This window comes from Chiloscyllium punctatum, chromosome 49, assembly GCF_047496795.1.
Source record: "Chiloscyllium punctatum isolate Juve2018m chromosome 49, sChiPun1.3, whole genome shotgun sequence".
Lineage (NCBI taxonomy): Eukaryota > Metazoa > Chordata > Chondrichthyes > Orectolobiformes > Hemiscylliidae > Chiloscyllium > Chiloscyllium punctatum.
Window position 1 is genome coordinate 18,668,486 of NC_092787.1, and position 18,942 is coordinate 18,687,427.

Below are 18,942 nucleotides of genomic sequence, written 5' to 3' on the forward strand. Positions count from 1 at the left end.
TACCAGGGTCATCCAGGGATTTCCAAAATGAAGATGGAATGTCTGGTGGCCAGGATTGAATGCAGACATAGCCATGTTAGTGGGGCTGTTCCCAGAGTGCCAACAAGGACATACAGTACTGCCAGTACCTCCTTTTTTTTTTAAATTTCAAGAATGTACTTTTTTCATAAAAAATATCTTTGTTTCCTTGGTATACTACTCTACAGAACAGAACTGGCGTGACTATGCAGAAACAAACAAACATCGGATCTGGCAGCATCTGTGAAGAGAAATCAAAATGAGCAGCATGGACGAGTAGGACCAAAGGGTCTGTTTCCATGCTATATACCTTTATGACTCTCTGCCCCCAAGCTTAAATGAAAGACCTTTCTTACACCTACAAGATGATATTTACATGCAGTTGAGGTACGAGGAGGGTCCAATAATTGAATGGTCCTAAGACAGTGGTCTTTCTTAACTGTGCCTTAGCAGCAGCTGCTGCAAACTTTTAGTATGTTCCTCAGCACATAGTCCTGGACAACACTGGTTTGGGCTCAACTCCTTGTTCTGGAAGATCAACAAATTTCAGGCCGACCAAAGAGCATTTTTCACTGAGTGATGGTCCTTGAGGCGCTATTGATGTTTGCCTCAGTGCGTGTCCCAGGGAACACAGAGCATCTTCCCCCAGATTTTGTTTGCAAAGGCACATTTCAGCATGAGATGTATGACAGTTTGAACACCCAACCTCCGCCACACCTGCTTTGAGGGCAATGTGTGGCAGCACAGACTGACTAGGCATGCATTAAGGATTTCAGGTGGTACCCTTCTCACCAACAGCCAAGTGATGTCTTGGTACTTGTTGAAAAATTCTGGTGATAGGACATTCTACAAATGACTTTAATAGTCTGCTCAGTGAACCACTTGACGAGAGCCACCCTCTCCTCTTCCCAAGGATCTCAACAACACTACGTACTGACCACTTCCTGATGGACTGGTAGTCAAGGTTTTACTTTGCAAATTTCTCCAAAACTGACAGGTGATATGGAATTGGCCAACTATTTGGAGTGTTCCATGACAATGAGGCCAGTCCCACCCTTCGCAGCACCAGGGACAGGTGGAACTTCAGTATGTAGTGGCCCTCAGAATGAGGGCAATGTTGGGTATGTTCTTTTCACCCCTTATCCAAAGTTTTGTACATGGAGTCCCTTCAGATATAGTTCATCTTAGACCTCTAGATGAAGTGGAAGATAGCTTGGGTGACCGCAACAACAGTTTCAGGTAATGGACCAGACCTGCACCACATACAAAAGTGCACCTCACATCTGCTGACCAGGTTTTTATTTGCAATGGAAAGGGAGCAATGTTCCCAAAAGACCAGTTTACCTTGGCAATGTGCTCCTTTCAAGATTTTGGCCCCTAACTATATTCCCAGCACCTTCAGGTAATTGTCCTGATGGTGAAGGGGAAAAAGGATCCATCAGCCCAGTTCTCAAAAAACATGGAATTGCTCGTGTTGAATGACCTTGGCTCCCGAGACCAGTTGAAACTCATTGCGGATGCTCCTATGTGTGCATAGACAGCAGATTCAAATGTCGTCCAGTTACAGGGAAGCATTGACTTGCATGCCTTTGCTACTTGGAATAGCCGTCCCTCTTAGGCTCCCAAATTTCCTGATGGATTCAGCAAAAGGCTCTATATAACATAAACAAGGCAGGAGAGAGTGAGCAGCAGTTGAGTTCTTCTTTTTCCTGAGATTCTTACACACTTGATGCAACTGCAATATGCCAACTTCTGTGAACAGCAGCCACACTTTATTAAGCAAATACAGTACAAACTTTGGAGAAACTCTCAACGCTCTTCACCATGTTTGCGAAGAGTGTCGAGAAAGAAACAGCCTTTCTTTATACAAAATCTTTACATCAGTCAGTAATGCCCACAGACAACCCCCAGCCACTCTCCCACAGTCATATGCCACTCATGACACAATGCAGTGACCAAATCATCTCCAGAAACCATTATGTAAATCATCCCTTAATGGTCAAATCTGTTGCAAATCATTTTTTAACTACAAGTCAGAATTTCAACTGTAATGTTTTTATTGATTTTGATTAGGATGATGTTGCAAATGTAAACTCTCTCTGAATAGTGGGAGACTGTTATGTACATGGCTTTGAATGGCAAGGGATGTAAATTAACTTACATTCTATCTGTAGAACAGAGACATCCACACTGTCACCAGGACATCCAATTTCCTGCAGGTCAAGAGAGCAAATTAACTCTTTAATATCACACAGCCCTGCCTGACTCTGGATCTGATCAGGAAGTTTTCAGATTCCCACCCATCGATTTGAGACTGCACTAATGATGTTGATGGAGAGTAGTCAGATACAGTTGCAAATTCCCTGCCCAAAACCCATTTTGGACAGCACGTTCCACACGTAAATGTGCAATAACCTGTCAAAGACCTTCTCCTGGTCCAGGCTGATGAGGCAGGTATCCAACTCCTTGTCCTGCAAATAGGTGATTGTATCCCTGAGGTGCACGAGGCTCTGAGAAATTCCTGCTTGCTTGCTTGCTACAGGTCTGGTCAGGGTGAATCACTGATCCCAGAGCAGATCTCGCCAGGTTGGCGATGACCTTAGATAGGATTTTGTTGTATGTATTCAGCAATGAAATTGGTGACCAATTTCTAATTTCCTCCTGCTTATAGGTGAGGGTGATCATACGTAATGGATTTGCACATGCTACCTGACAGAAACATACTCTTGGTAAAAACAAGGACTGCAGATGCTGGAAACCAGAGTCTAGATTAGAGTGGTGCTGAAAAAGCACAGCAAGTCAGGCAGCATCCAAGGAGCAGGAAAATCGACATTTCTGGCAAAAAGCCCTTCATCATACTTTTGTTCATCTCCAGCAGGTCCTGGCCAATCAAGTCCCACAGAACCGAATACAACTTGTCTGGTTAGCTGTCACTTCCAGGAGTTTTATTCTAAAGACATGAGCTTTGGTCAGCTCATCCAGAGATAATAGCTGGCCCAGCCCCTCCCACGTCGTTCATCCATGAGAAAGGACAGGAATAACTGTTAGGTTGCACTCTCTGTGGGCTTTGTATCATACAGACTGGCATAAAAAGATTTGCTGATCCTCAGTATGTCAGACTGAGATGATGTTACTGAGCCATCTTCTTATTCCAGAAGGTGCACAAGGAGTGCTCTATGCTCAGCAGTTGAACACCCAGCTCTCCTTGTGCACCTTCTGGAAGAAGAAACAGAAGCTTGTCTCATACTGCTCCATTGAGCAGACCCTGGACTGCAAGATTATCTTGGAGGCTGCTAAAGCAAGAAGAGAGGCTTGCTGGTTCTTCACCTCCTTGGAGATCCTCTGTGACATCGCCCTCATTCGTCTGCAGCAGGAGTAAGTTCTGCATCGTGTTTTGGAGTTTTCAGTTATCCCCATCTCTCTCTCTCTCTCTCTCTCGCTCCTTCTAAACACCTTTTGATCTTCTCACCAGTCCAATGGAGACTCAGACTCTTTTTTTTAGTTTCTCAATGTTTTAGGAGGCCAACAGTTTCATTTTCAGCTTTCGTGTACCATTGCTGGTCCACTGGCTGTCCCATAAGTGAGGGAAGAACACTGGCTTGACGTCAGTGGATCTAACTGAGAACATGTGAGATGCAAACAGGAAATCTATCCTTGATCAGATAGACCCGTCTGGCCATGACCTGGCATATCTATTGCTGTGCCACATCTGCGGAGGTGCTGCAGCTGTCATGCATATTAGTGACTTTAACGGTTTCCATCCAGAATCTAGATGTGGAATCCAGATCACTGTCAGTCCTTCTGGATTCCTGATGAAGGGCTTTTGCCTGAAACATCAATTTTCCTACTCCTCAGATGTTGCCTGACCTACTGTGCTTTTCCAGCACCACTGTGATCTAAACTGTCGTTTCCAGCGTCTGCAGTCCTCACTTTTGCCGAGTCCTTTTGGATTGTCTATCTGCATTGGAGATGCACTTGAGGTCTCCAGCCAGAATGACCAATTTGGACATCACCAGTAGCAGTGCGAAGCTACTGCAGGACGGCCAGCCACTCTCTTTTTGCTACAGCGGGTTACGTGTTAATTAGTTTTAGGGGAGCATTTCTGTACCTAATTTCTGCTACAAGAAGGTGCCCGACCCCCATACTTAAACTTCAGAGATGAAGAAGTTGCTTCCTCGTAGCAGAATATCCAGATCGGAGGAACAGCTATCATTGCCCCTGACAAATCGAATGCCTGTGGGTCCATAAGCTTGACCATTTTCAGGTCCTGTAGAAACTGGAGGTCTGCTTTGATGTTGGCCAGGTAAGACAATGTGGAAACACAGCACGTAGATTTAACGGTATGCACATTAATACTGGTTGGGGGGCGCGGTGCTTCACTTGGTGAACGTCTACGCTCCCCTGGCCGGGCCGAGGCAAGCGAGCTTCTTTTGAAGAAGTGCCCACTCATCTTGCTTCCATTGACCAGAGGCAGTGCGTCGTCCTCGGGGGAGATTTTAATTGAGTCCTCGAGGGCAGGGACCACAGTGGTGCCCGCACTGGCTGGGCGTCGGGGAGGAGGTTGGGGGACTTGGTCAAGTCCTTCGACCTGGTGGACGTCTGGCGGAATCTCCACCCCGACTCCATCGCCTTCACCTTAGTGAGCCCTGGGGTCAGAGCGTCCAGAATCGACTGCCTGTATGTTTCGCGGGCGTACGCCTCCTGTTTTCAGAAGGCCTCCACGCGGCAGGTGTCGTGCACGGACCATCACCTGGTGTGGGCAGAACTCCTTCTGTTCGGCGCCAGGCTTGGCTCCACGTACTAGCACTTTAACAACCTGCTGCTGGAGGACGAGCGGTTCTGGGGCTCGTTATGTCGTTTCTGGGCTGATTGGAGAAGGAAGCGGGGAAGCTTCCCCTCTCTGAGGCTATGGTGGGAGGTGGGCAAGGCTCACGTCAGCGTCTTCTGTCAGGAGTACGCGAGGGGGTCGACCAAGAGGCAGAAATCCAGGATTGGGGAGTTGGAGCGGGAGATGCTTGACCTGGAGTCACGCCTCGGTCAGCAGGACGCAGACCCGGCCCAGTGTGGGACGTATGAAGAGAAGAAGGCCGCGCTCCAGGAGCTGCAGCTCGTCAGGGCTCAGGGCGCATATGTGAGGTCACGGATCCAGCTCCTCCAGGACCTGGACAGCGGCTACCCCTTCTTCTACTCGCTGGAAAAAAGGCCTGGCACCCGTCAGCAGCTCCTTCTGCTGCTGGCCGACGACGGGTCCCTCGTCTCAGATCCGGAGGGCATCAGGGCCCACGTCCGAAACTGTTACATGGCTCTGTTCTCTCCGGATCTGTCCAGCGAGGATGCTTGCAGAGTTCTGTGGGAGGACCTGCCGTAGCTCAGCCCGGAGGACGCCGGAAGGTTCGATGCTCCCGTCACTTTAGAGGAGCTGACCGACACCCTCGAGGGGCAAAACGCCGGGGCTGGACAGGCTGACTGTGGAGTTCTTCAGGGCGTTCTGGGACGTCCTGGGGAGGGACTACGCGCAGGTCCTGGGGGAATGCCTAAATGCCGGACGGCTGCCCCTTTCTTGGCGCAGGGTGGTCATCGTCCTGCTGCTAAAGAAGGGGGACCTTCGTTCCTTGAAGAACTGGCGTCCGGTCTCCCTCCTCAGCATGGACTACAAAATCTTTGCCAGGGTGTTGTCTTCTCGCCTGGCCTCCGTGCTGGCCCACATGATTCACCCGGACCAGTCCTACACAGTCCCAGGCCGGAGGATACACGAAAACGTCCACCTGGTGCGGGACCTGATCCATTTCTGGCGATGGGCTGGTCTGCCGAGCGCCTTCCTGTCTCTCGACCAGGAGAAGGCGTTCGACAGGGTCAATCACGAGTACCCGCTCGGGACTCTGTGGGCATTTGGGTTTGGGACGCAGTTCGTCGTCCGGATCCGACGTTTGTACGCCGCCGCAGAGTGTCTGGTTAAAGTTAACGGGTCCCTGACGGCGCCCCTTCACTTTGGGAGAGGAGTGCATCAAGGCTGCCCCCTGTCCGGCCAGCTGTATTCCCTGTGCGTGGAGCCTTTCCTGCACCTCTTGCAGAGGAGGTTGTCGAGGCTGGTTCTGCGCGGCGCGGGCACGGGGGTGGTCCTCTCGGCCTACGCCGACGACGTGCTCCTCATTTTCACCGACCCGGCTGACCTGGGGAGGATGCGCGAGTGCCAGGCCGTGTACTCGGCAGCGTCTTCCGCCAGGATCAACTGGGCCAAATGTTCCGGACTACTGGTCGGTCCGTGGTGGGTGGACTGTCTGCTGGAGGAGTTATGGGGGTTCAGCTGGAATACCACCCATCTCCTCTTCCTGGGGGGTCTACCTCAGCCCGGCTGAGGAATCCTGGCTGGCCAACTGGCAGGAGCTGGAGGCCAAAGTCTCGGCTCACCTAGGCCGCTGGACAGGACTGCTCTGAGTGCTATCTTACAGGAGTCGAGTGCTGGTCATAAACCAGCTGGTGGCCGCCATGTTGTGGCCTGCCCCTCTTCTGTGGTTACGTTAGAGCCAGGATGTCCTTGGAGAAGGAGCACGCGGTGTCCACCAACACCCTGGAGGAGTTCAGGGAGAGGTGGGCGCCGCAGGGAGTGGAGTGCATTATTTCCCCCTCCAACTCTATTTTGATTTAGTCCCTCCCTCCTCTTCACTGTTTTGATCACATAGTATTGCCCTTTAATGTGAAGGGCAGTGCTTGTCACTGGCCACTCGGGTGTTTTCCTATCTTCCTGGTGGTGGAAATTGAATAAAGATTCGTGTACTTTGTGTTTCTCACTGTGTCTCACACCTACGCACACACACACCATGGGTGCTGGGAAGAAAGGGGGAAAAAAAATAAACAGGGATTCTGGGCCTGGCCATAAACAGGTCCAGGCAGCGGGCCGTGGAAGGGGTCGTTAGGCCGACTGCCTGTCTCTCTTCTGCGGTTATGTTAGGGCCCGGGTGTCCTTAGAGAAGGAGCACGCGGTCTCCGCCAATACCCTGGAGTTGTTCAGTGAGAGGTGGGTACCGCAGGGATGGAGTGCATTATTTCCACCTCCAACTCTATTTTGATTTAATCCCTGCCCTCCCCTTCACTGTTTTGATCACACAGCATTGCCCTTTGATGTGAAGGGCAATGCTTGTCACTGGCCACTCGGGTGTTTTCCTGTCTTCCTGGTGGTGGAAATTGAATAAAGATTTTTGCACCTTTTGTCTCTCACTGTGTCTCACACCTGCACACACACATGGGTGCTGGGGAAAAAAATAAGCACTACTGCAGTTAGGCGGTAGTGTGGGGGTTAGCAGTAAAAAAGAAAACAAAAAGAACAGGAGTGTCAGAAAAAAAAGAAAACTAAATAAACAGGAGTTCTGCTCCTGGGCCTGGCCAAACTAGCCATTAACAGGTCCAGGCAGCGGGCCGTAGAGGGGATCGTTAGGGCCGACTGCCTGCCCCTCTTCTGCGGTAACGTTAGGGCCCGTGTGTCCTTGGAGAAGGAGCACGCAGTCTCCACCAACGCCCTGGAGCAGTTCAGGGAGAGGTGGGTGCCGCAGGGAGTGGAGTGCATTATTTCCCCCTCCAACTCTATTTTGATTTAATTCCTGCCCTCCTCTTCACTGGTTTGATCACACAGCATTGCCCTTTTGTGAAGGGCACTGCTTGTCACTGGCCACTCGGGTGTTTTCCTATCTTCCTGGTGGTGGAAATTGAATAAAGATTCGTGCACCTTTTGTCTCTCACTGTGTCTCACACCTGCACACACACATGGGTGCTGGGGAAAAAAGATTAAAAAAAACAGGAGGGTCAGAGGTTCTAAAAAAAAGAGAAAAAAAAATAAACAGGAGTTCTTTCCCCCTCCAATTCTATTTTGATTTAATCCCTACCCTCCCCCTTCACTGTTTGATCACACAGCATTGCCCTTTGATGTGAAGGGCACTGCTTGTCGCTGGCTACTCGGGTGTTTCCTTTCTTCCTGGTGGTGGAAATTGAATATAGATTCATACACCTTGTGTCTCAGACCTGCACACACACGGGTGCTGGGGAAAAAATAAGCACTATCGGTAGTGTGGGGGTTAATTAAAAAAAAACAGAGTTCTGCTAACTCTGAGGAAGCTGGATCAGTGTCAAGCTCTCTCTACATGTAAATAAAGGATGACTGGTTACTGGCCTCTGGAGTTACTTCATCATTCCTATCCCCTGAATCAATCAATTTCAAAATGGTTATCATTTTCTGTACTTGAAGTTCAAACTCTTCATCACTCCAGCTCCCAACCTTCCCTTTTTCTCTGTAAACTTGTAGCACTTCATTTATAATTTTCTGTTTGGAATTTGTTGTCGATGTTGATTTGGACCCAAAGCTGATCTGGTCCTAGCTCTTTGTGGGAGCTGAATCACTAAAGACATTCTTTTACTCATTGGTTCCCATAGGCCTGCGTTTCAATCTGTACCCTTTTGATAGTTGTCAGAAATAATTTCTCCTTATTTACTCAGTACAACCATTTGTGATTTTGAAGACTTCTGTCAAATCTCCCCTTAATGTTCACTGCTCTGAAGAATAATCCAGTTTCACCAAGCTTTGTGTCAATTAAGTGCATTTACTTTTTCCTCTATATTAGTTCATTATATTCTAAGTAAAAGTAACATTTCATTCCTTATAAAAGCAAAAATCTGTAGATGCTGAAAGTGATACAAAAGTAGGTCAGGCAGCACCTGCGGATAGAGAAACAGGATTAATGTTGTGTTTCCAACTTAGTGCCCTCTGTACTGTATGACAGCTGCTGGTTGTCCTTGCTCTGGGTAACCTCTGATCCCGGAAGCTCATTCGGATGGTGACGTTGTTCAAGACATGGCGATGGCGCGTTTGTTTGTTGTCTGGAGCTGGGCATTTCTTATCTGCATGTTTTTGTCGGCGTCGGTTCAAGGCCGAATTCATCGCCTGATCCTGAAGGTAAAGGCTGAGGCATTGAGATTTGGGAAATTGTGCTTATTTTCCCCTGGAATGACTTCTCGACTGGTGGTGGGAATGGGTTTAAATGACGGATCGAGCCTGATATCTGGACGATTCACCTCGGTTGGAGGCCGTCTTTTATTACATTTGCTTTTTTCTTCTGTGGTTTAACAACTAAAGAGAGTTATGTTTCCTCCTTGTACAAAGCACCCTGTGCGACACTTACTGAATTTTATGAGAATACTTAGGTTTTCATTGTAGTAATTGCGTTCTTTTTGATGAGTGCTTCACCCCAACTAAATCTTCAGTTCCGTTGCATTGATGCAGATCACCTTGTTATCTTGCCTATATTTACCTATACTCACTATTGGAGGCCAAAACAACGAATACCAGAGAAGCCTGTGAGTTTGCAACACTGCAAGCCCATCCTAATCCAATTATCAAGCATGCACATTTGTAGTACATGTCAATAATGTAAACATATGGTTACATGTATTGCATGTAGCTAATTCTTTTGACGGTGGAAATAAAATCCAAATGTCTTCAAAATTGGCAACTGTCAGTGGTAGATTGTACGAACATCCTTGGATACAATGAATTGTCAACATTTCTTTCTCAAACTTATGCACACGTGCAGTCTTGTTCTTTTCAGGTTAGGTGCCAGAGATAAATTTTATGTGAGGTATGATTATTTAGATGTAAAGCTGATAATTCTTCCAAGAGATAGGAAAAAGTATTTTCCTCGGAGCATGTTAACTGTATAATTGTGTAGATTATATAGATTATTCACAGGATTAAGTAATGACTTTTACTTCATAATCTCCAAAAGCTGACTCAATATTTTAATAGGTCAGCATCTCATTGAGAAAATAAGCAAAAGGATTTAAATGCTAGTGTTCACTCTAGAATTTATGTGAATTGTATTGATGGCTACTTGTAATTTTCACACAGGTGTGCAGTACTATTTACGATATTTGTTTGTACACAATCAACTTCAGCTATGTAGAACTGTCAACAGGCATATAATTTGTTGTTGAGAGTGTGGTGCTGGAAAAGCACAGCAGGTCAGGCAGCATCTGAGGAGCAGGAGAACCAACATTTTGGGCAAAAGCCCTTATCCTTAGAATATAAGGGCAGTAGGAGTATACTTAAGAGGGAAATCAGGAGGGCAAAATGGGACATGAGAACTTTGGCAAATAGGTTAAGGAGAATCCAAAAGGTTTGTACAAATACATTAAGGACACCAGGGTAACAAGGAAGCGAAGAGGGCCCTTCAAAGATCAGCAAGTCAACCTTTGTGTGCAGCTGCAGGAGATGGGGGAAATACTAAATGAGTATTTTGCATCAGTATTTACTGTGGAGAAGGACATGGAAGATTATAAAATGTGTGGAAATAGATGGTGACATCTTGAAAAACATCCAAATTACAGAGGAAGAAGTGCTGGATGTCTTGAAACGCATAAAAGTGGATAAATCTCCAGGACCTGATCAGGTGTACCCTAGAACTCTGGGAAGCTAGGGAAGTGATTGCTGGGCCCCTTTCTGAGGTATTTGTATTATTGATAGTCACAGGTGAGATGCCAGAAGCCTGGAGGTTGGCTAATTTGGTACCATTGTTTAAGAAAGGTGATAAGGACAAGCCAGACAATTATAGACTGGTGAGCCTGACGTCGGTTGTAGGCAAATTGTTGGAGGGAATCCTGAGGGACAGGATTTACAATATTTGGAAAGGCAAGGACTGATTAGGGATAGTCAATATGGCTTTGTGCATGGGAAATCATGTCTCACAAACTTAAAGTTTTTTTGAAAAAGTAACAAAGAGGATTGATGAGAGCAGAGTGGTGGACGTGATCTGTATGGACTTCAGTAAAGCGTTCGACAAAGTTCCCCATGGGAAACTGGTGAGCAAGGTTATATCTCATGGAATACAGGGAGAACTAGCCATTTGGATACAGAACTGGCTGAAAGGTAGAAGACAGAGGGTGGTGGTGGAGGGTTGTTTTTCAGACTGGAGCCTGTGACCAGTGGAGTGCCACAAGGATCAGTGTTGGGTCCGCTATTTTCCGTCATTTATATAAATGATTTGAATATGAACATAGGAGGTGTAATTAGTAAGTTTTCAGATGACACCAAAACTGAAGGTGTAGTGAACAGCAAAGAAGGTTATGATTCCACAGGATCTTGATCAGATGGGCCAGCGGGCTGAGGAGTGGCAGATGGAGTTCATTTGAGATAAATGCGAGGTGCTGAATTTTGGGAAAGCAAATCTTGGGAGGACTTATACACTTAATGTGGAGGTCCTAGGGAGTGTTGCTGAACAAAGAGACCTTGGAGTGCAGGTTCATAGCTCCTTGAAAGTGGAGTCACAGGTAGATAGGTTAGTGAAGAAGGTATTTGGTATGCTTTCCCTTATTGGTCAGATCACTGAGTATAGCAGTGGGAGGTCATGTTGCAGCTGTGCAGGGCGTTGGTTAGGCCACTTTGGAATATTGCATGCAGTTCTGACCTCCTTCCTACGGAAAGGATGTTGTGAAACTTGAAAGGGTTCAGAAAAGATTTACAAGTATGTTGCCAGGGTTGGAGGATTTGAATAGACTGGGGCTGTTTTCCCTAGAGTGTCGAATGCTGAGGGGTGACCTCATAGAGGTTTATAAAATCATGAGGGGCATGGATAGGGTAAATGGACAAGGTTTTTTCCCCTGAGGTGGGGGAGTCCAGAACAATAGGTTTAGGGTGAGAGGGGGAAGATATAAAAGAGACCTAAGGGGCAACTTTTTCACGCAGTGGGTGGTACGTGTATGGAATGAGCTGCCAGAGGATGTTGTGGAGGCGAGTACAATTGCAACATTTAAAAGGCATCTGATGGATATATGAATAGGAAGGGTATAGATGGATATGGGCCAAATGCTGGCAAATAGGACTAGATTAGGTTGGGATATCTGGTTGGCATTGACACGTTGAACCGAAGGGTTTGTTTCTGTTCTGTCCATCTCTATGACCCTCTGACTGTCAGGAATTCGGCCTTTTGCCTGAAACATTGATTCTGCTGCTCCTCAGATTCTGCCTGACCTACTGTGTTTTTCCAGCACCACACTCTCGACTCCAGTCTCCAGCATCTGCAGTCCTCCCTTTCGCCTGTATAATTTGTTGTTCCAAACTCGGTTTTTGACTTCAAGTAACATTTTGAATTGGAAATTATCGATGTGGAGAACTGTTTTTTAAGGCTTCTTCCACTGTAAGTGAGGGGCAAAAGAATTTGAGGAAATAAGAAAATCCCGGAAAAACAAATTGTGTTCGCGTAGCCCCGTAAACAACAAAATTTCTATGCTGCAGAACAGAGGTGTGAGGAAAGAAAATGGATATTGAATGAAAAGTGATGATGAGAGGTGATCAAAAATAAGTAAATGAGAGTGTTTCTGGAATGTTATAAAGTTGAAGAGAGAGCGAGGTGGAGGGAGATGAGGGACAAACTTTCAGAACGTGATGGCAACTGAAAGCAGGTTTACTAGTGATGAAGCGAAGGACGAAATAGTGCACAGAAAATGGACTTAGAAAAATTATGTCTGTTTTCTAGGCATAAATGAGGTAAGAGATGGAAAGGGTCGGGCATTGTCGGGATCGGAAAATTTGCTGAATATTGGAAGTTTGTACTGGAAGATTGTAAGTGTAGTCGATCGATGAAAGTGGATGAGATGAATGAACTAATCCATGTAGGTCTATAAATTTCAGTTGTTGACTGAGTTATGTTAACTTTGCCAGTTGCACTCAATTATTGGTTTTTCTGCTCCTTGAAAGGGCCATCTAGCATCATTGGTTTATTCTTAACATATATTTTAAGAGACAGAATTGTAGTCTTGGTCTTACTTTAGTCCTTTAATTTGTGTGTAAATTAAACATTTAGAATAATTGAGGAATGCCATTCGGTGTTTTCTGATTTTGCACAGGATATTTTTGCAAGAAAACTTGCTGAAGTTGACTAAGTCTGAAGATAATCAAACTGACCATGAAGAAATATTTTGCGTTTTTTCCTTTATTCAAATAAAGTAGCTCAGGTTGCTAAAACTTGCAAGTTCCTTCTGTTTGAAGTGAAAGACTTTGAGGGTTTTATCATGTTTGTATTTATGCAATGGAAGTCTATTATTAATGTACACATTTGATGGGCAAGGTTGGATCAGCTGGTCCAACGAAAGCTGTCCCAGGCCATGATTGCTAACCTCCCTCCATTCTTTTCCTGCACACTGGTAAATCATTATAAAAGGCAGAAACAAGAGGAAAAAAATAGACAGGAATGATAAAAATTGTCTGGGAAATTCTACTGTCATCCGTAGCCGCAATTTAAAATCAGCCTAGGAAGTTACATGCAGCTAGTGTTACTTATGAAGACACTCATCATTTATAAGTTGAGATATCTGTTCCACTCAAAACCTGTTGACGTCCCCATTGTAATCCAGAGTCAAAGCCCAACATACCAGCAAGAGTTGTATTCCACAAAGTCACTACTCTCTGGGAGGAGAAATACCTAACATCTGGTGCCTTCCTACTGTTGGGTAGTTTGCACTCATGTCCCAAATTCCTTCACAGTTTACTAAGCTGCTATTGTCAATGAAAAGGGATGCTAAAATGCTAAATTTTACCTCGTGACAGTGAAGGGAAAGTAATAGAATTCCAAATGTGATATTTGACTTGGAAGAGGAACACGCAGATGGTGATATTCTCATGTATTGGCTGTTCCTTCTCAGTGCTAGTGATTGCAGGTTTGGAAAGTGTTTATTTGTTCATAAGATACAGGAGCAGAATTAGGTCATTTGATCCATTGAGTCTGCTCTGCCATTTGATCATGGCTGATATGCTCCTCACCCCCATTTTCCTGGCTTCTCTCTGTACTCCTTCAACTCATTACCAATTAAAAATCTGCCCAATTCCTCCTTAAATTTACTCACTGTCCCAGCATCTAACTAATTTGGGTAGTGAATTCCACAGACACTCAACTGTTTGGGAGAAGTAGTTTCTCCTCAACTCTATAGCATCTGCTCCACGTCTATTTCATCCATATCTTTTATCATCTTGAATACCCCTTGATTTTCCCTCATTCTTCTAAATTCCAGAGATTATGGGCCGAAACTGTTCAACCTCACTTCATACAACAAACCCCTCATCTCTGCAACCAATCTAATGTTGCCTAAGGGGCTTTGATGAATTGTTGCAATGTATCGTGCAGATGGTACATACTGATGCTCCTGAATGTCAGTGATGTATGAAATGAATGTTGAAGACGTTAAATGAAGTTTCAATCAAGCAGCTGCTTTTTCATAATGGTGTTGAGCTTCTTGAATATTATTGGAACGACACTCATCCAGGCATACCCTCTTTTGTAGCCCTCTTGCAGCTCTGAATCACTGCAGTAAAGTAAACAGAATAGTTGATTAATGTTATCATTTATTGAATTTTATAGTGTAGAATGAGATCATTCAGCTCATATGCTTGTTGGATCCCTGAAAAATCTGTCCATTAATTCCCGCTAACTTTTTTCAAGACACCAAATACTAATTCACTGGCCTTTTAATATGGAAAGGTTTTTGTTTAGTTATATGTCATCTGTAAAATTTGATGTTTTATTTTTGAGCAGTGATCCTGGTACTCACCCCGAGGTTGTTACTTTTATTCATTCATGGGATGGGGATGTCGCTGGCTAGGGCAGCATTTATTCCCATCCACAGTTGTCCAGAGGGCAGTTAAGAGTCGACCACATTGTTCTGGGTCTGGAGTCACAGGTAGGCCAAATCAGGCAAGGATGGCTATATCCCTCCTTAACGGATGTGAGTGGACTAGATGGGTTTTTTATGACAATCAACAATAGATTCATTATTATCATTTAAGACTTTTAATTCCAGATTTTTTATTGAATTCAAATTCCTCCATCTGTTGTGGCAAGATTTGAACCCAGGGCCCCAAACATTACCTGGATCTGTGGATTAACAGTCTAGTGATAATACTAGTAGGCCATTTCCTCCCCGTAAATATTTACCAATATTTAAACTGCTTTAGAAAAGTTACATTTGCTTCCCTTTAAACAACTCTTCATCAGTGTTGCTACAGTCCTTTCAAAAGGGGATGCCTTAATTTGAACAACACGTCTCTTATTTTGGTTATTGTCAGGTGCCTTTTCAAAATCTATATGCATCGTGTCCATTATTTAACCAGTTAACATTATTATATAATGTTTAGAATTTAGGAAAAATCTTTGGCTCCTCTTTTAATTCATGTGGATCTTTATCAGTATTAATTACATCCTGTATTATGGCTTTTAAAAGCCTAATACTGGAGATGGGCTAACTCATCTGTTCTTTTCTTCTTGAGAAGGAATGCTGTATATGATTGCTTTGCCCTAAACCTATGCCCTCTAATTCTGGACTCCCCGATCCCAGGGAAAAGACTTTGTCTATTTATCCTATCCATGCCCCTCATAATTTTATAAACCTCTATAAGGTCACCCCTCAGCCTCCAACACTCCAGGGCAAACAGTCTCAGCCTGTTCAGTCTCTCCCTGTAGCTCAGATCCTCCAACCCTGGCAACATCCTTGTAAATCTTTTCTGAACCCTTTTAAGTTTCACAACATCTTTCCGAGAGGAAAGAGACCAGAATTGCACGCAATATTCCAACAGTGGCCTAACCAATGTCCTGTACAGCTGCAACATGACCTTCCAACTCCTGTACTCAATACTCTGACTGATAAAGGAAAGCACACCAAACGCCTTCTTCACTATCCTATCTACCTGTGACTCCACTTTCAAGGAGCTATGGACCTGCACTCCAAGGTCTCTTTGTTCAGCAACACTCCCTAGGACCTTACCATTAAGTGTATAAGTCCTGCTAAGATTTGCCTTCCCAAAGTGCAGCGCCTCACATTTATCTGAATTAAACTCCATCTGCCACTTCTCAGCCCATTGGCCCATCTGGTCCAGATCCTGTTGTAATCTGAGGTAACCCTCTTCGCTGTCCACTACACCTCCAATTTTGGTGTCATCTGCAAACTTACTAACTGTACCTCTTATGTTCGCATCTAAATCATTTATGTAAATGACAAAAAGCAGAGGACCCAGCACTGATCCTTGTGGCACTCCACTGGTCACAGTCTGAAAACCAACCCTCCACCACCACCCTCTGTCTTCTACCTTTGAGCCAATTCTGTATCCAAATGGCTAGTTCTCCCTGTATTCCATGAGATCTAACCTTGCTAATCAGTCTCCCATAGGGAGCCTTGTCGAATGCCTTACTAAAGTCCATGTAGATCACATCTACTGCTCTGCCCTCTTCAGTCCTCTTTATTACTTCCTCAAAAAATCAAGTTTGATTTCCCAGGCACAAAGCAATGTTGACTATCCCTAATCAGTCCTTGCTTTTCCAAATACATACTGTCCCTCAGGATTCCCTCCAACAATTTGTCCACCACGGAGGTCAGGCTCACCGGTCTATAGTTCCCTGGCTTGTCTTTACTGCCCTTTTTAAACAGTGGCACCACGTTTGCCAACCTCCAATCTTCCGGCACCTCACCTGTTATGTCTCCAAAATTAAATGTTTATCTTCCTCTTAACAACCATTCCTTGTGAATTGGAAATTGAGTACAGCTTAGTTCCATATTGCTGTCATTCTTCTACCCATTCCCAGAAAAGATCAATCAATTTACACATCTAATTCTTAGAAGACAAGTGCATTTAGGAGTGGATGAGATAGGAGGAGCGGGGTTCCCATTTTAACTCTGTCGTCTACTAGTTTTCTTCTTACGTTGTAGTGTTAGTCAGTCAGCATTTGAAAAATTATAGATTTGCTGTGTGAGAGATTTGATTATATAGTATGGCACACTCTGATGTGGACCAGTTCATAGAATCATTGAATCCCTGTAGTGCAGGAAAAGGACAGTCGACCTATCGAGTCTGCACCAACCCTGCAAAGAGTTGAAATTGAACCCGGGACCCTGGCGTTGTGAGGCAGCAGTGCTAACCACTGAACTGCCATGCCGCTCATTCCTGTATCCATTCTTGCATTGTACTATTTGCTGACCGTAATCTAAATCACAGCAGATGCATACAATTGGATGTAGTTCCTCTGGGATAGAAAGTGAAAGAAAATCCCAGCCCCTTATGGCTTTCTAGCCATTTATGCTCAGTTTTGATGTCTACAAGATGTGAATTAATGACCAAGTATGAGTAAGGAGGTTTAAATGAGTTATAGATTAGATTAGATTCCCTAGTGTGGAAACAGGCCCTTCGGCCCAACCAGTCCACACCGACCCTCCAAAGAGGGACCCATCCAGACCTATTTCCCTCGACTTAATGCACCTGACACTCTGGGCAATTTAGCATGGCCAATTCACCTGACCTGCACATCTTTGGATTGTGGGAGGAAACCAGAGCACCCAGAGGAAACCCACGCCGACATGGGGAGAATGTGCAAACTCCACACAGACAGTCACCCAAGGCTGAAATTGAACCTGGGACCCTGGTGCTGTGAGGCAGCAGTGCTTACCACTGAGCCATGTCCTCGAGTAGTAATATTTGGATTACTCCCAGTGCTATGAGCTAGTGAGGGCAGGAATAGGAGAATTGAGCAGATGAATGCATGGCTGAGGAGCTGGTGTATGGGAGAAGGATTCACATTTTTGGATTATTGGAATCTCTTTTGGGGTAGAAGTGACCTGTACAAGGACAGATTGCACCTAAATTGGAAGGGGTATACAGAGCATTGGTGAGACCACATCTGGAGAATTGTGTACAGTATTGATCTATTTTGTTAAAGAAGGATGTAAATGTTGTGAGATATTGTATTCTAGGTCCCTTCACTAACCTACTCACAAGCACTTTACATTTCCCAATCATAAGCGCTTTATGTTTCTTCATTCATAACTCCTTTATTAACTCACTCACAAGTGAACACTACGTTCCTGTTTCATTAATTCATAACTCCCTACTATAACACAGCTTCATTCATTCGTAAAACAATGGTTCTGTAATATATTTTACTATCATCAGATAGAACAAATTAAAATGACCCTTTCTAATCAAGACAACACTTTCAAACCCATCACTGCATTTTCGCACCTTATCAGCCCTTGCTACAAGCAGCGTTTAGGCCTATTTATCTCTGAATAAGTGTAGCATATTCAGACGAATACCATCCCCACCATCATGTCTCCATGAAAGATTATAATATTAATCAGCCCTTGCCAACCGTCCCTTGGCCCTGAAACACTGAACAGTTTTCTCAATCAGTATGTGATTTTTAAATACTTTTTATCTGGGCTGCTATCCCTTTAAGAAACTGACTGTCAAAACAGCGCTTTGCATGAAAGAATGAAACTCACATCGGCAATTAGTAAACAATCTCACAAACCAGCTACGGTAATCAGTTTAATATCCTTAATTCTTTTATTACGTGCAGGTACAATTTCTAACTTTTTTAGAGCATATAGGCCTGGTATTTTTTTTAACTAACATTTACTAACTTAAAAGACAAAAGGACTAACATCTCTTAATTATGCAAGCACACTGGACAGACACTCTTAATCTTATCAGGAGTAACAGCCAGCGGTTAGCCCGTGTTTTAACACATCTTCTGTTTCCTAGGACAGAAGTCCCTCAAACCTTTGTGTACTATAGATCAAACAACGTAACACCATTAGAAATGGAATTTTAAATATCTAAGAACTGTGTATATCGAGGCTATTGTAAGAACTGTACTTCGGGATTCTATTGCCGCCTCAAACTTGTGCTACTGTGACTATTGAATGAAGAGGCTATTTTCGGCATTCATCAATTTCGGTTGTTCTTTGAACATGATCCCACAATGTATTGGAAGCAGTTTAGAGAAAGTTTACTCGACCTGGAATGAGTGAGTCATCTTATGTAAAAGATTGTATCTGCTGGAGTTTGAAAACATAAAAGGTGACGACTGAAACATATGAGAGAGATTCTGACCAGAGATAGAT

General features: G+C 44.6%; 1 protein-coding gene across 7 annotated transcripts in view; it reads left to right on the plus strand.

Moving 5' to 3' along the window:
- Positions 1-18,942, plus strand: part of gpr107 (G protein-coupled receptor 107) — a 217,966-nt gene that overhangs the window by 78,129 nt on the left and 120,895 nt on the right. For 4 of the 7 annotated variants that reach the window (XM_072565709.1, XM_072565706.1, XM_072565708.1 and 1 more), the window contains exon 1: positions 8,822-8,959. The exons of the other annotated variants lie outside the window; for them this stretch is intronic. In XM_072565709.1, the coding sequence (XP_072421810.1) occupies positions 8,858-8,959 (102 nt within the window). In that variant the 5' untranslated portion in view covers positions 8,822-8,857. Of the gene's footprint in view, positions 1-8,821; positions 8,960-18,942 lie in introns of those variants that run through there. 7 annotated transcript variants of the gene reach the window in all.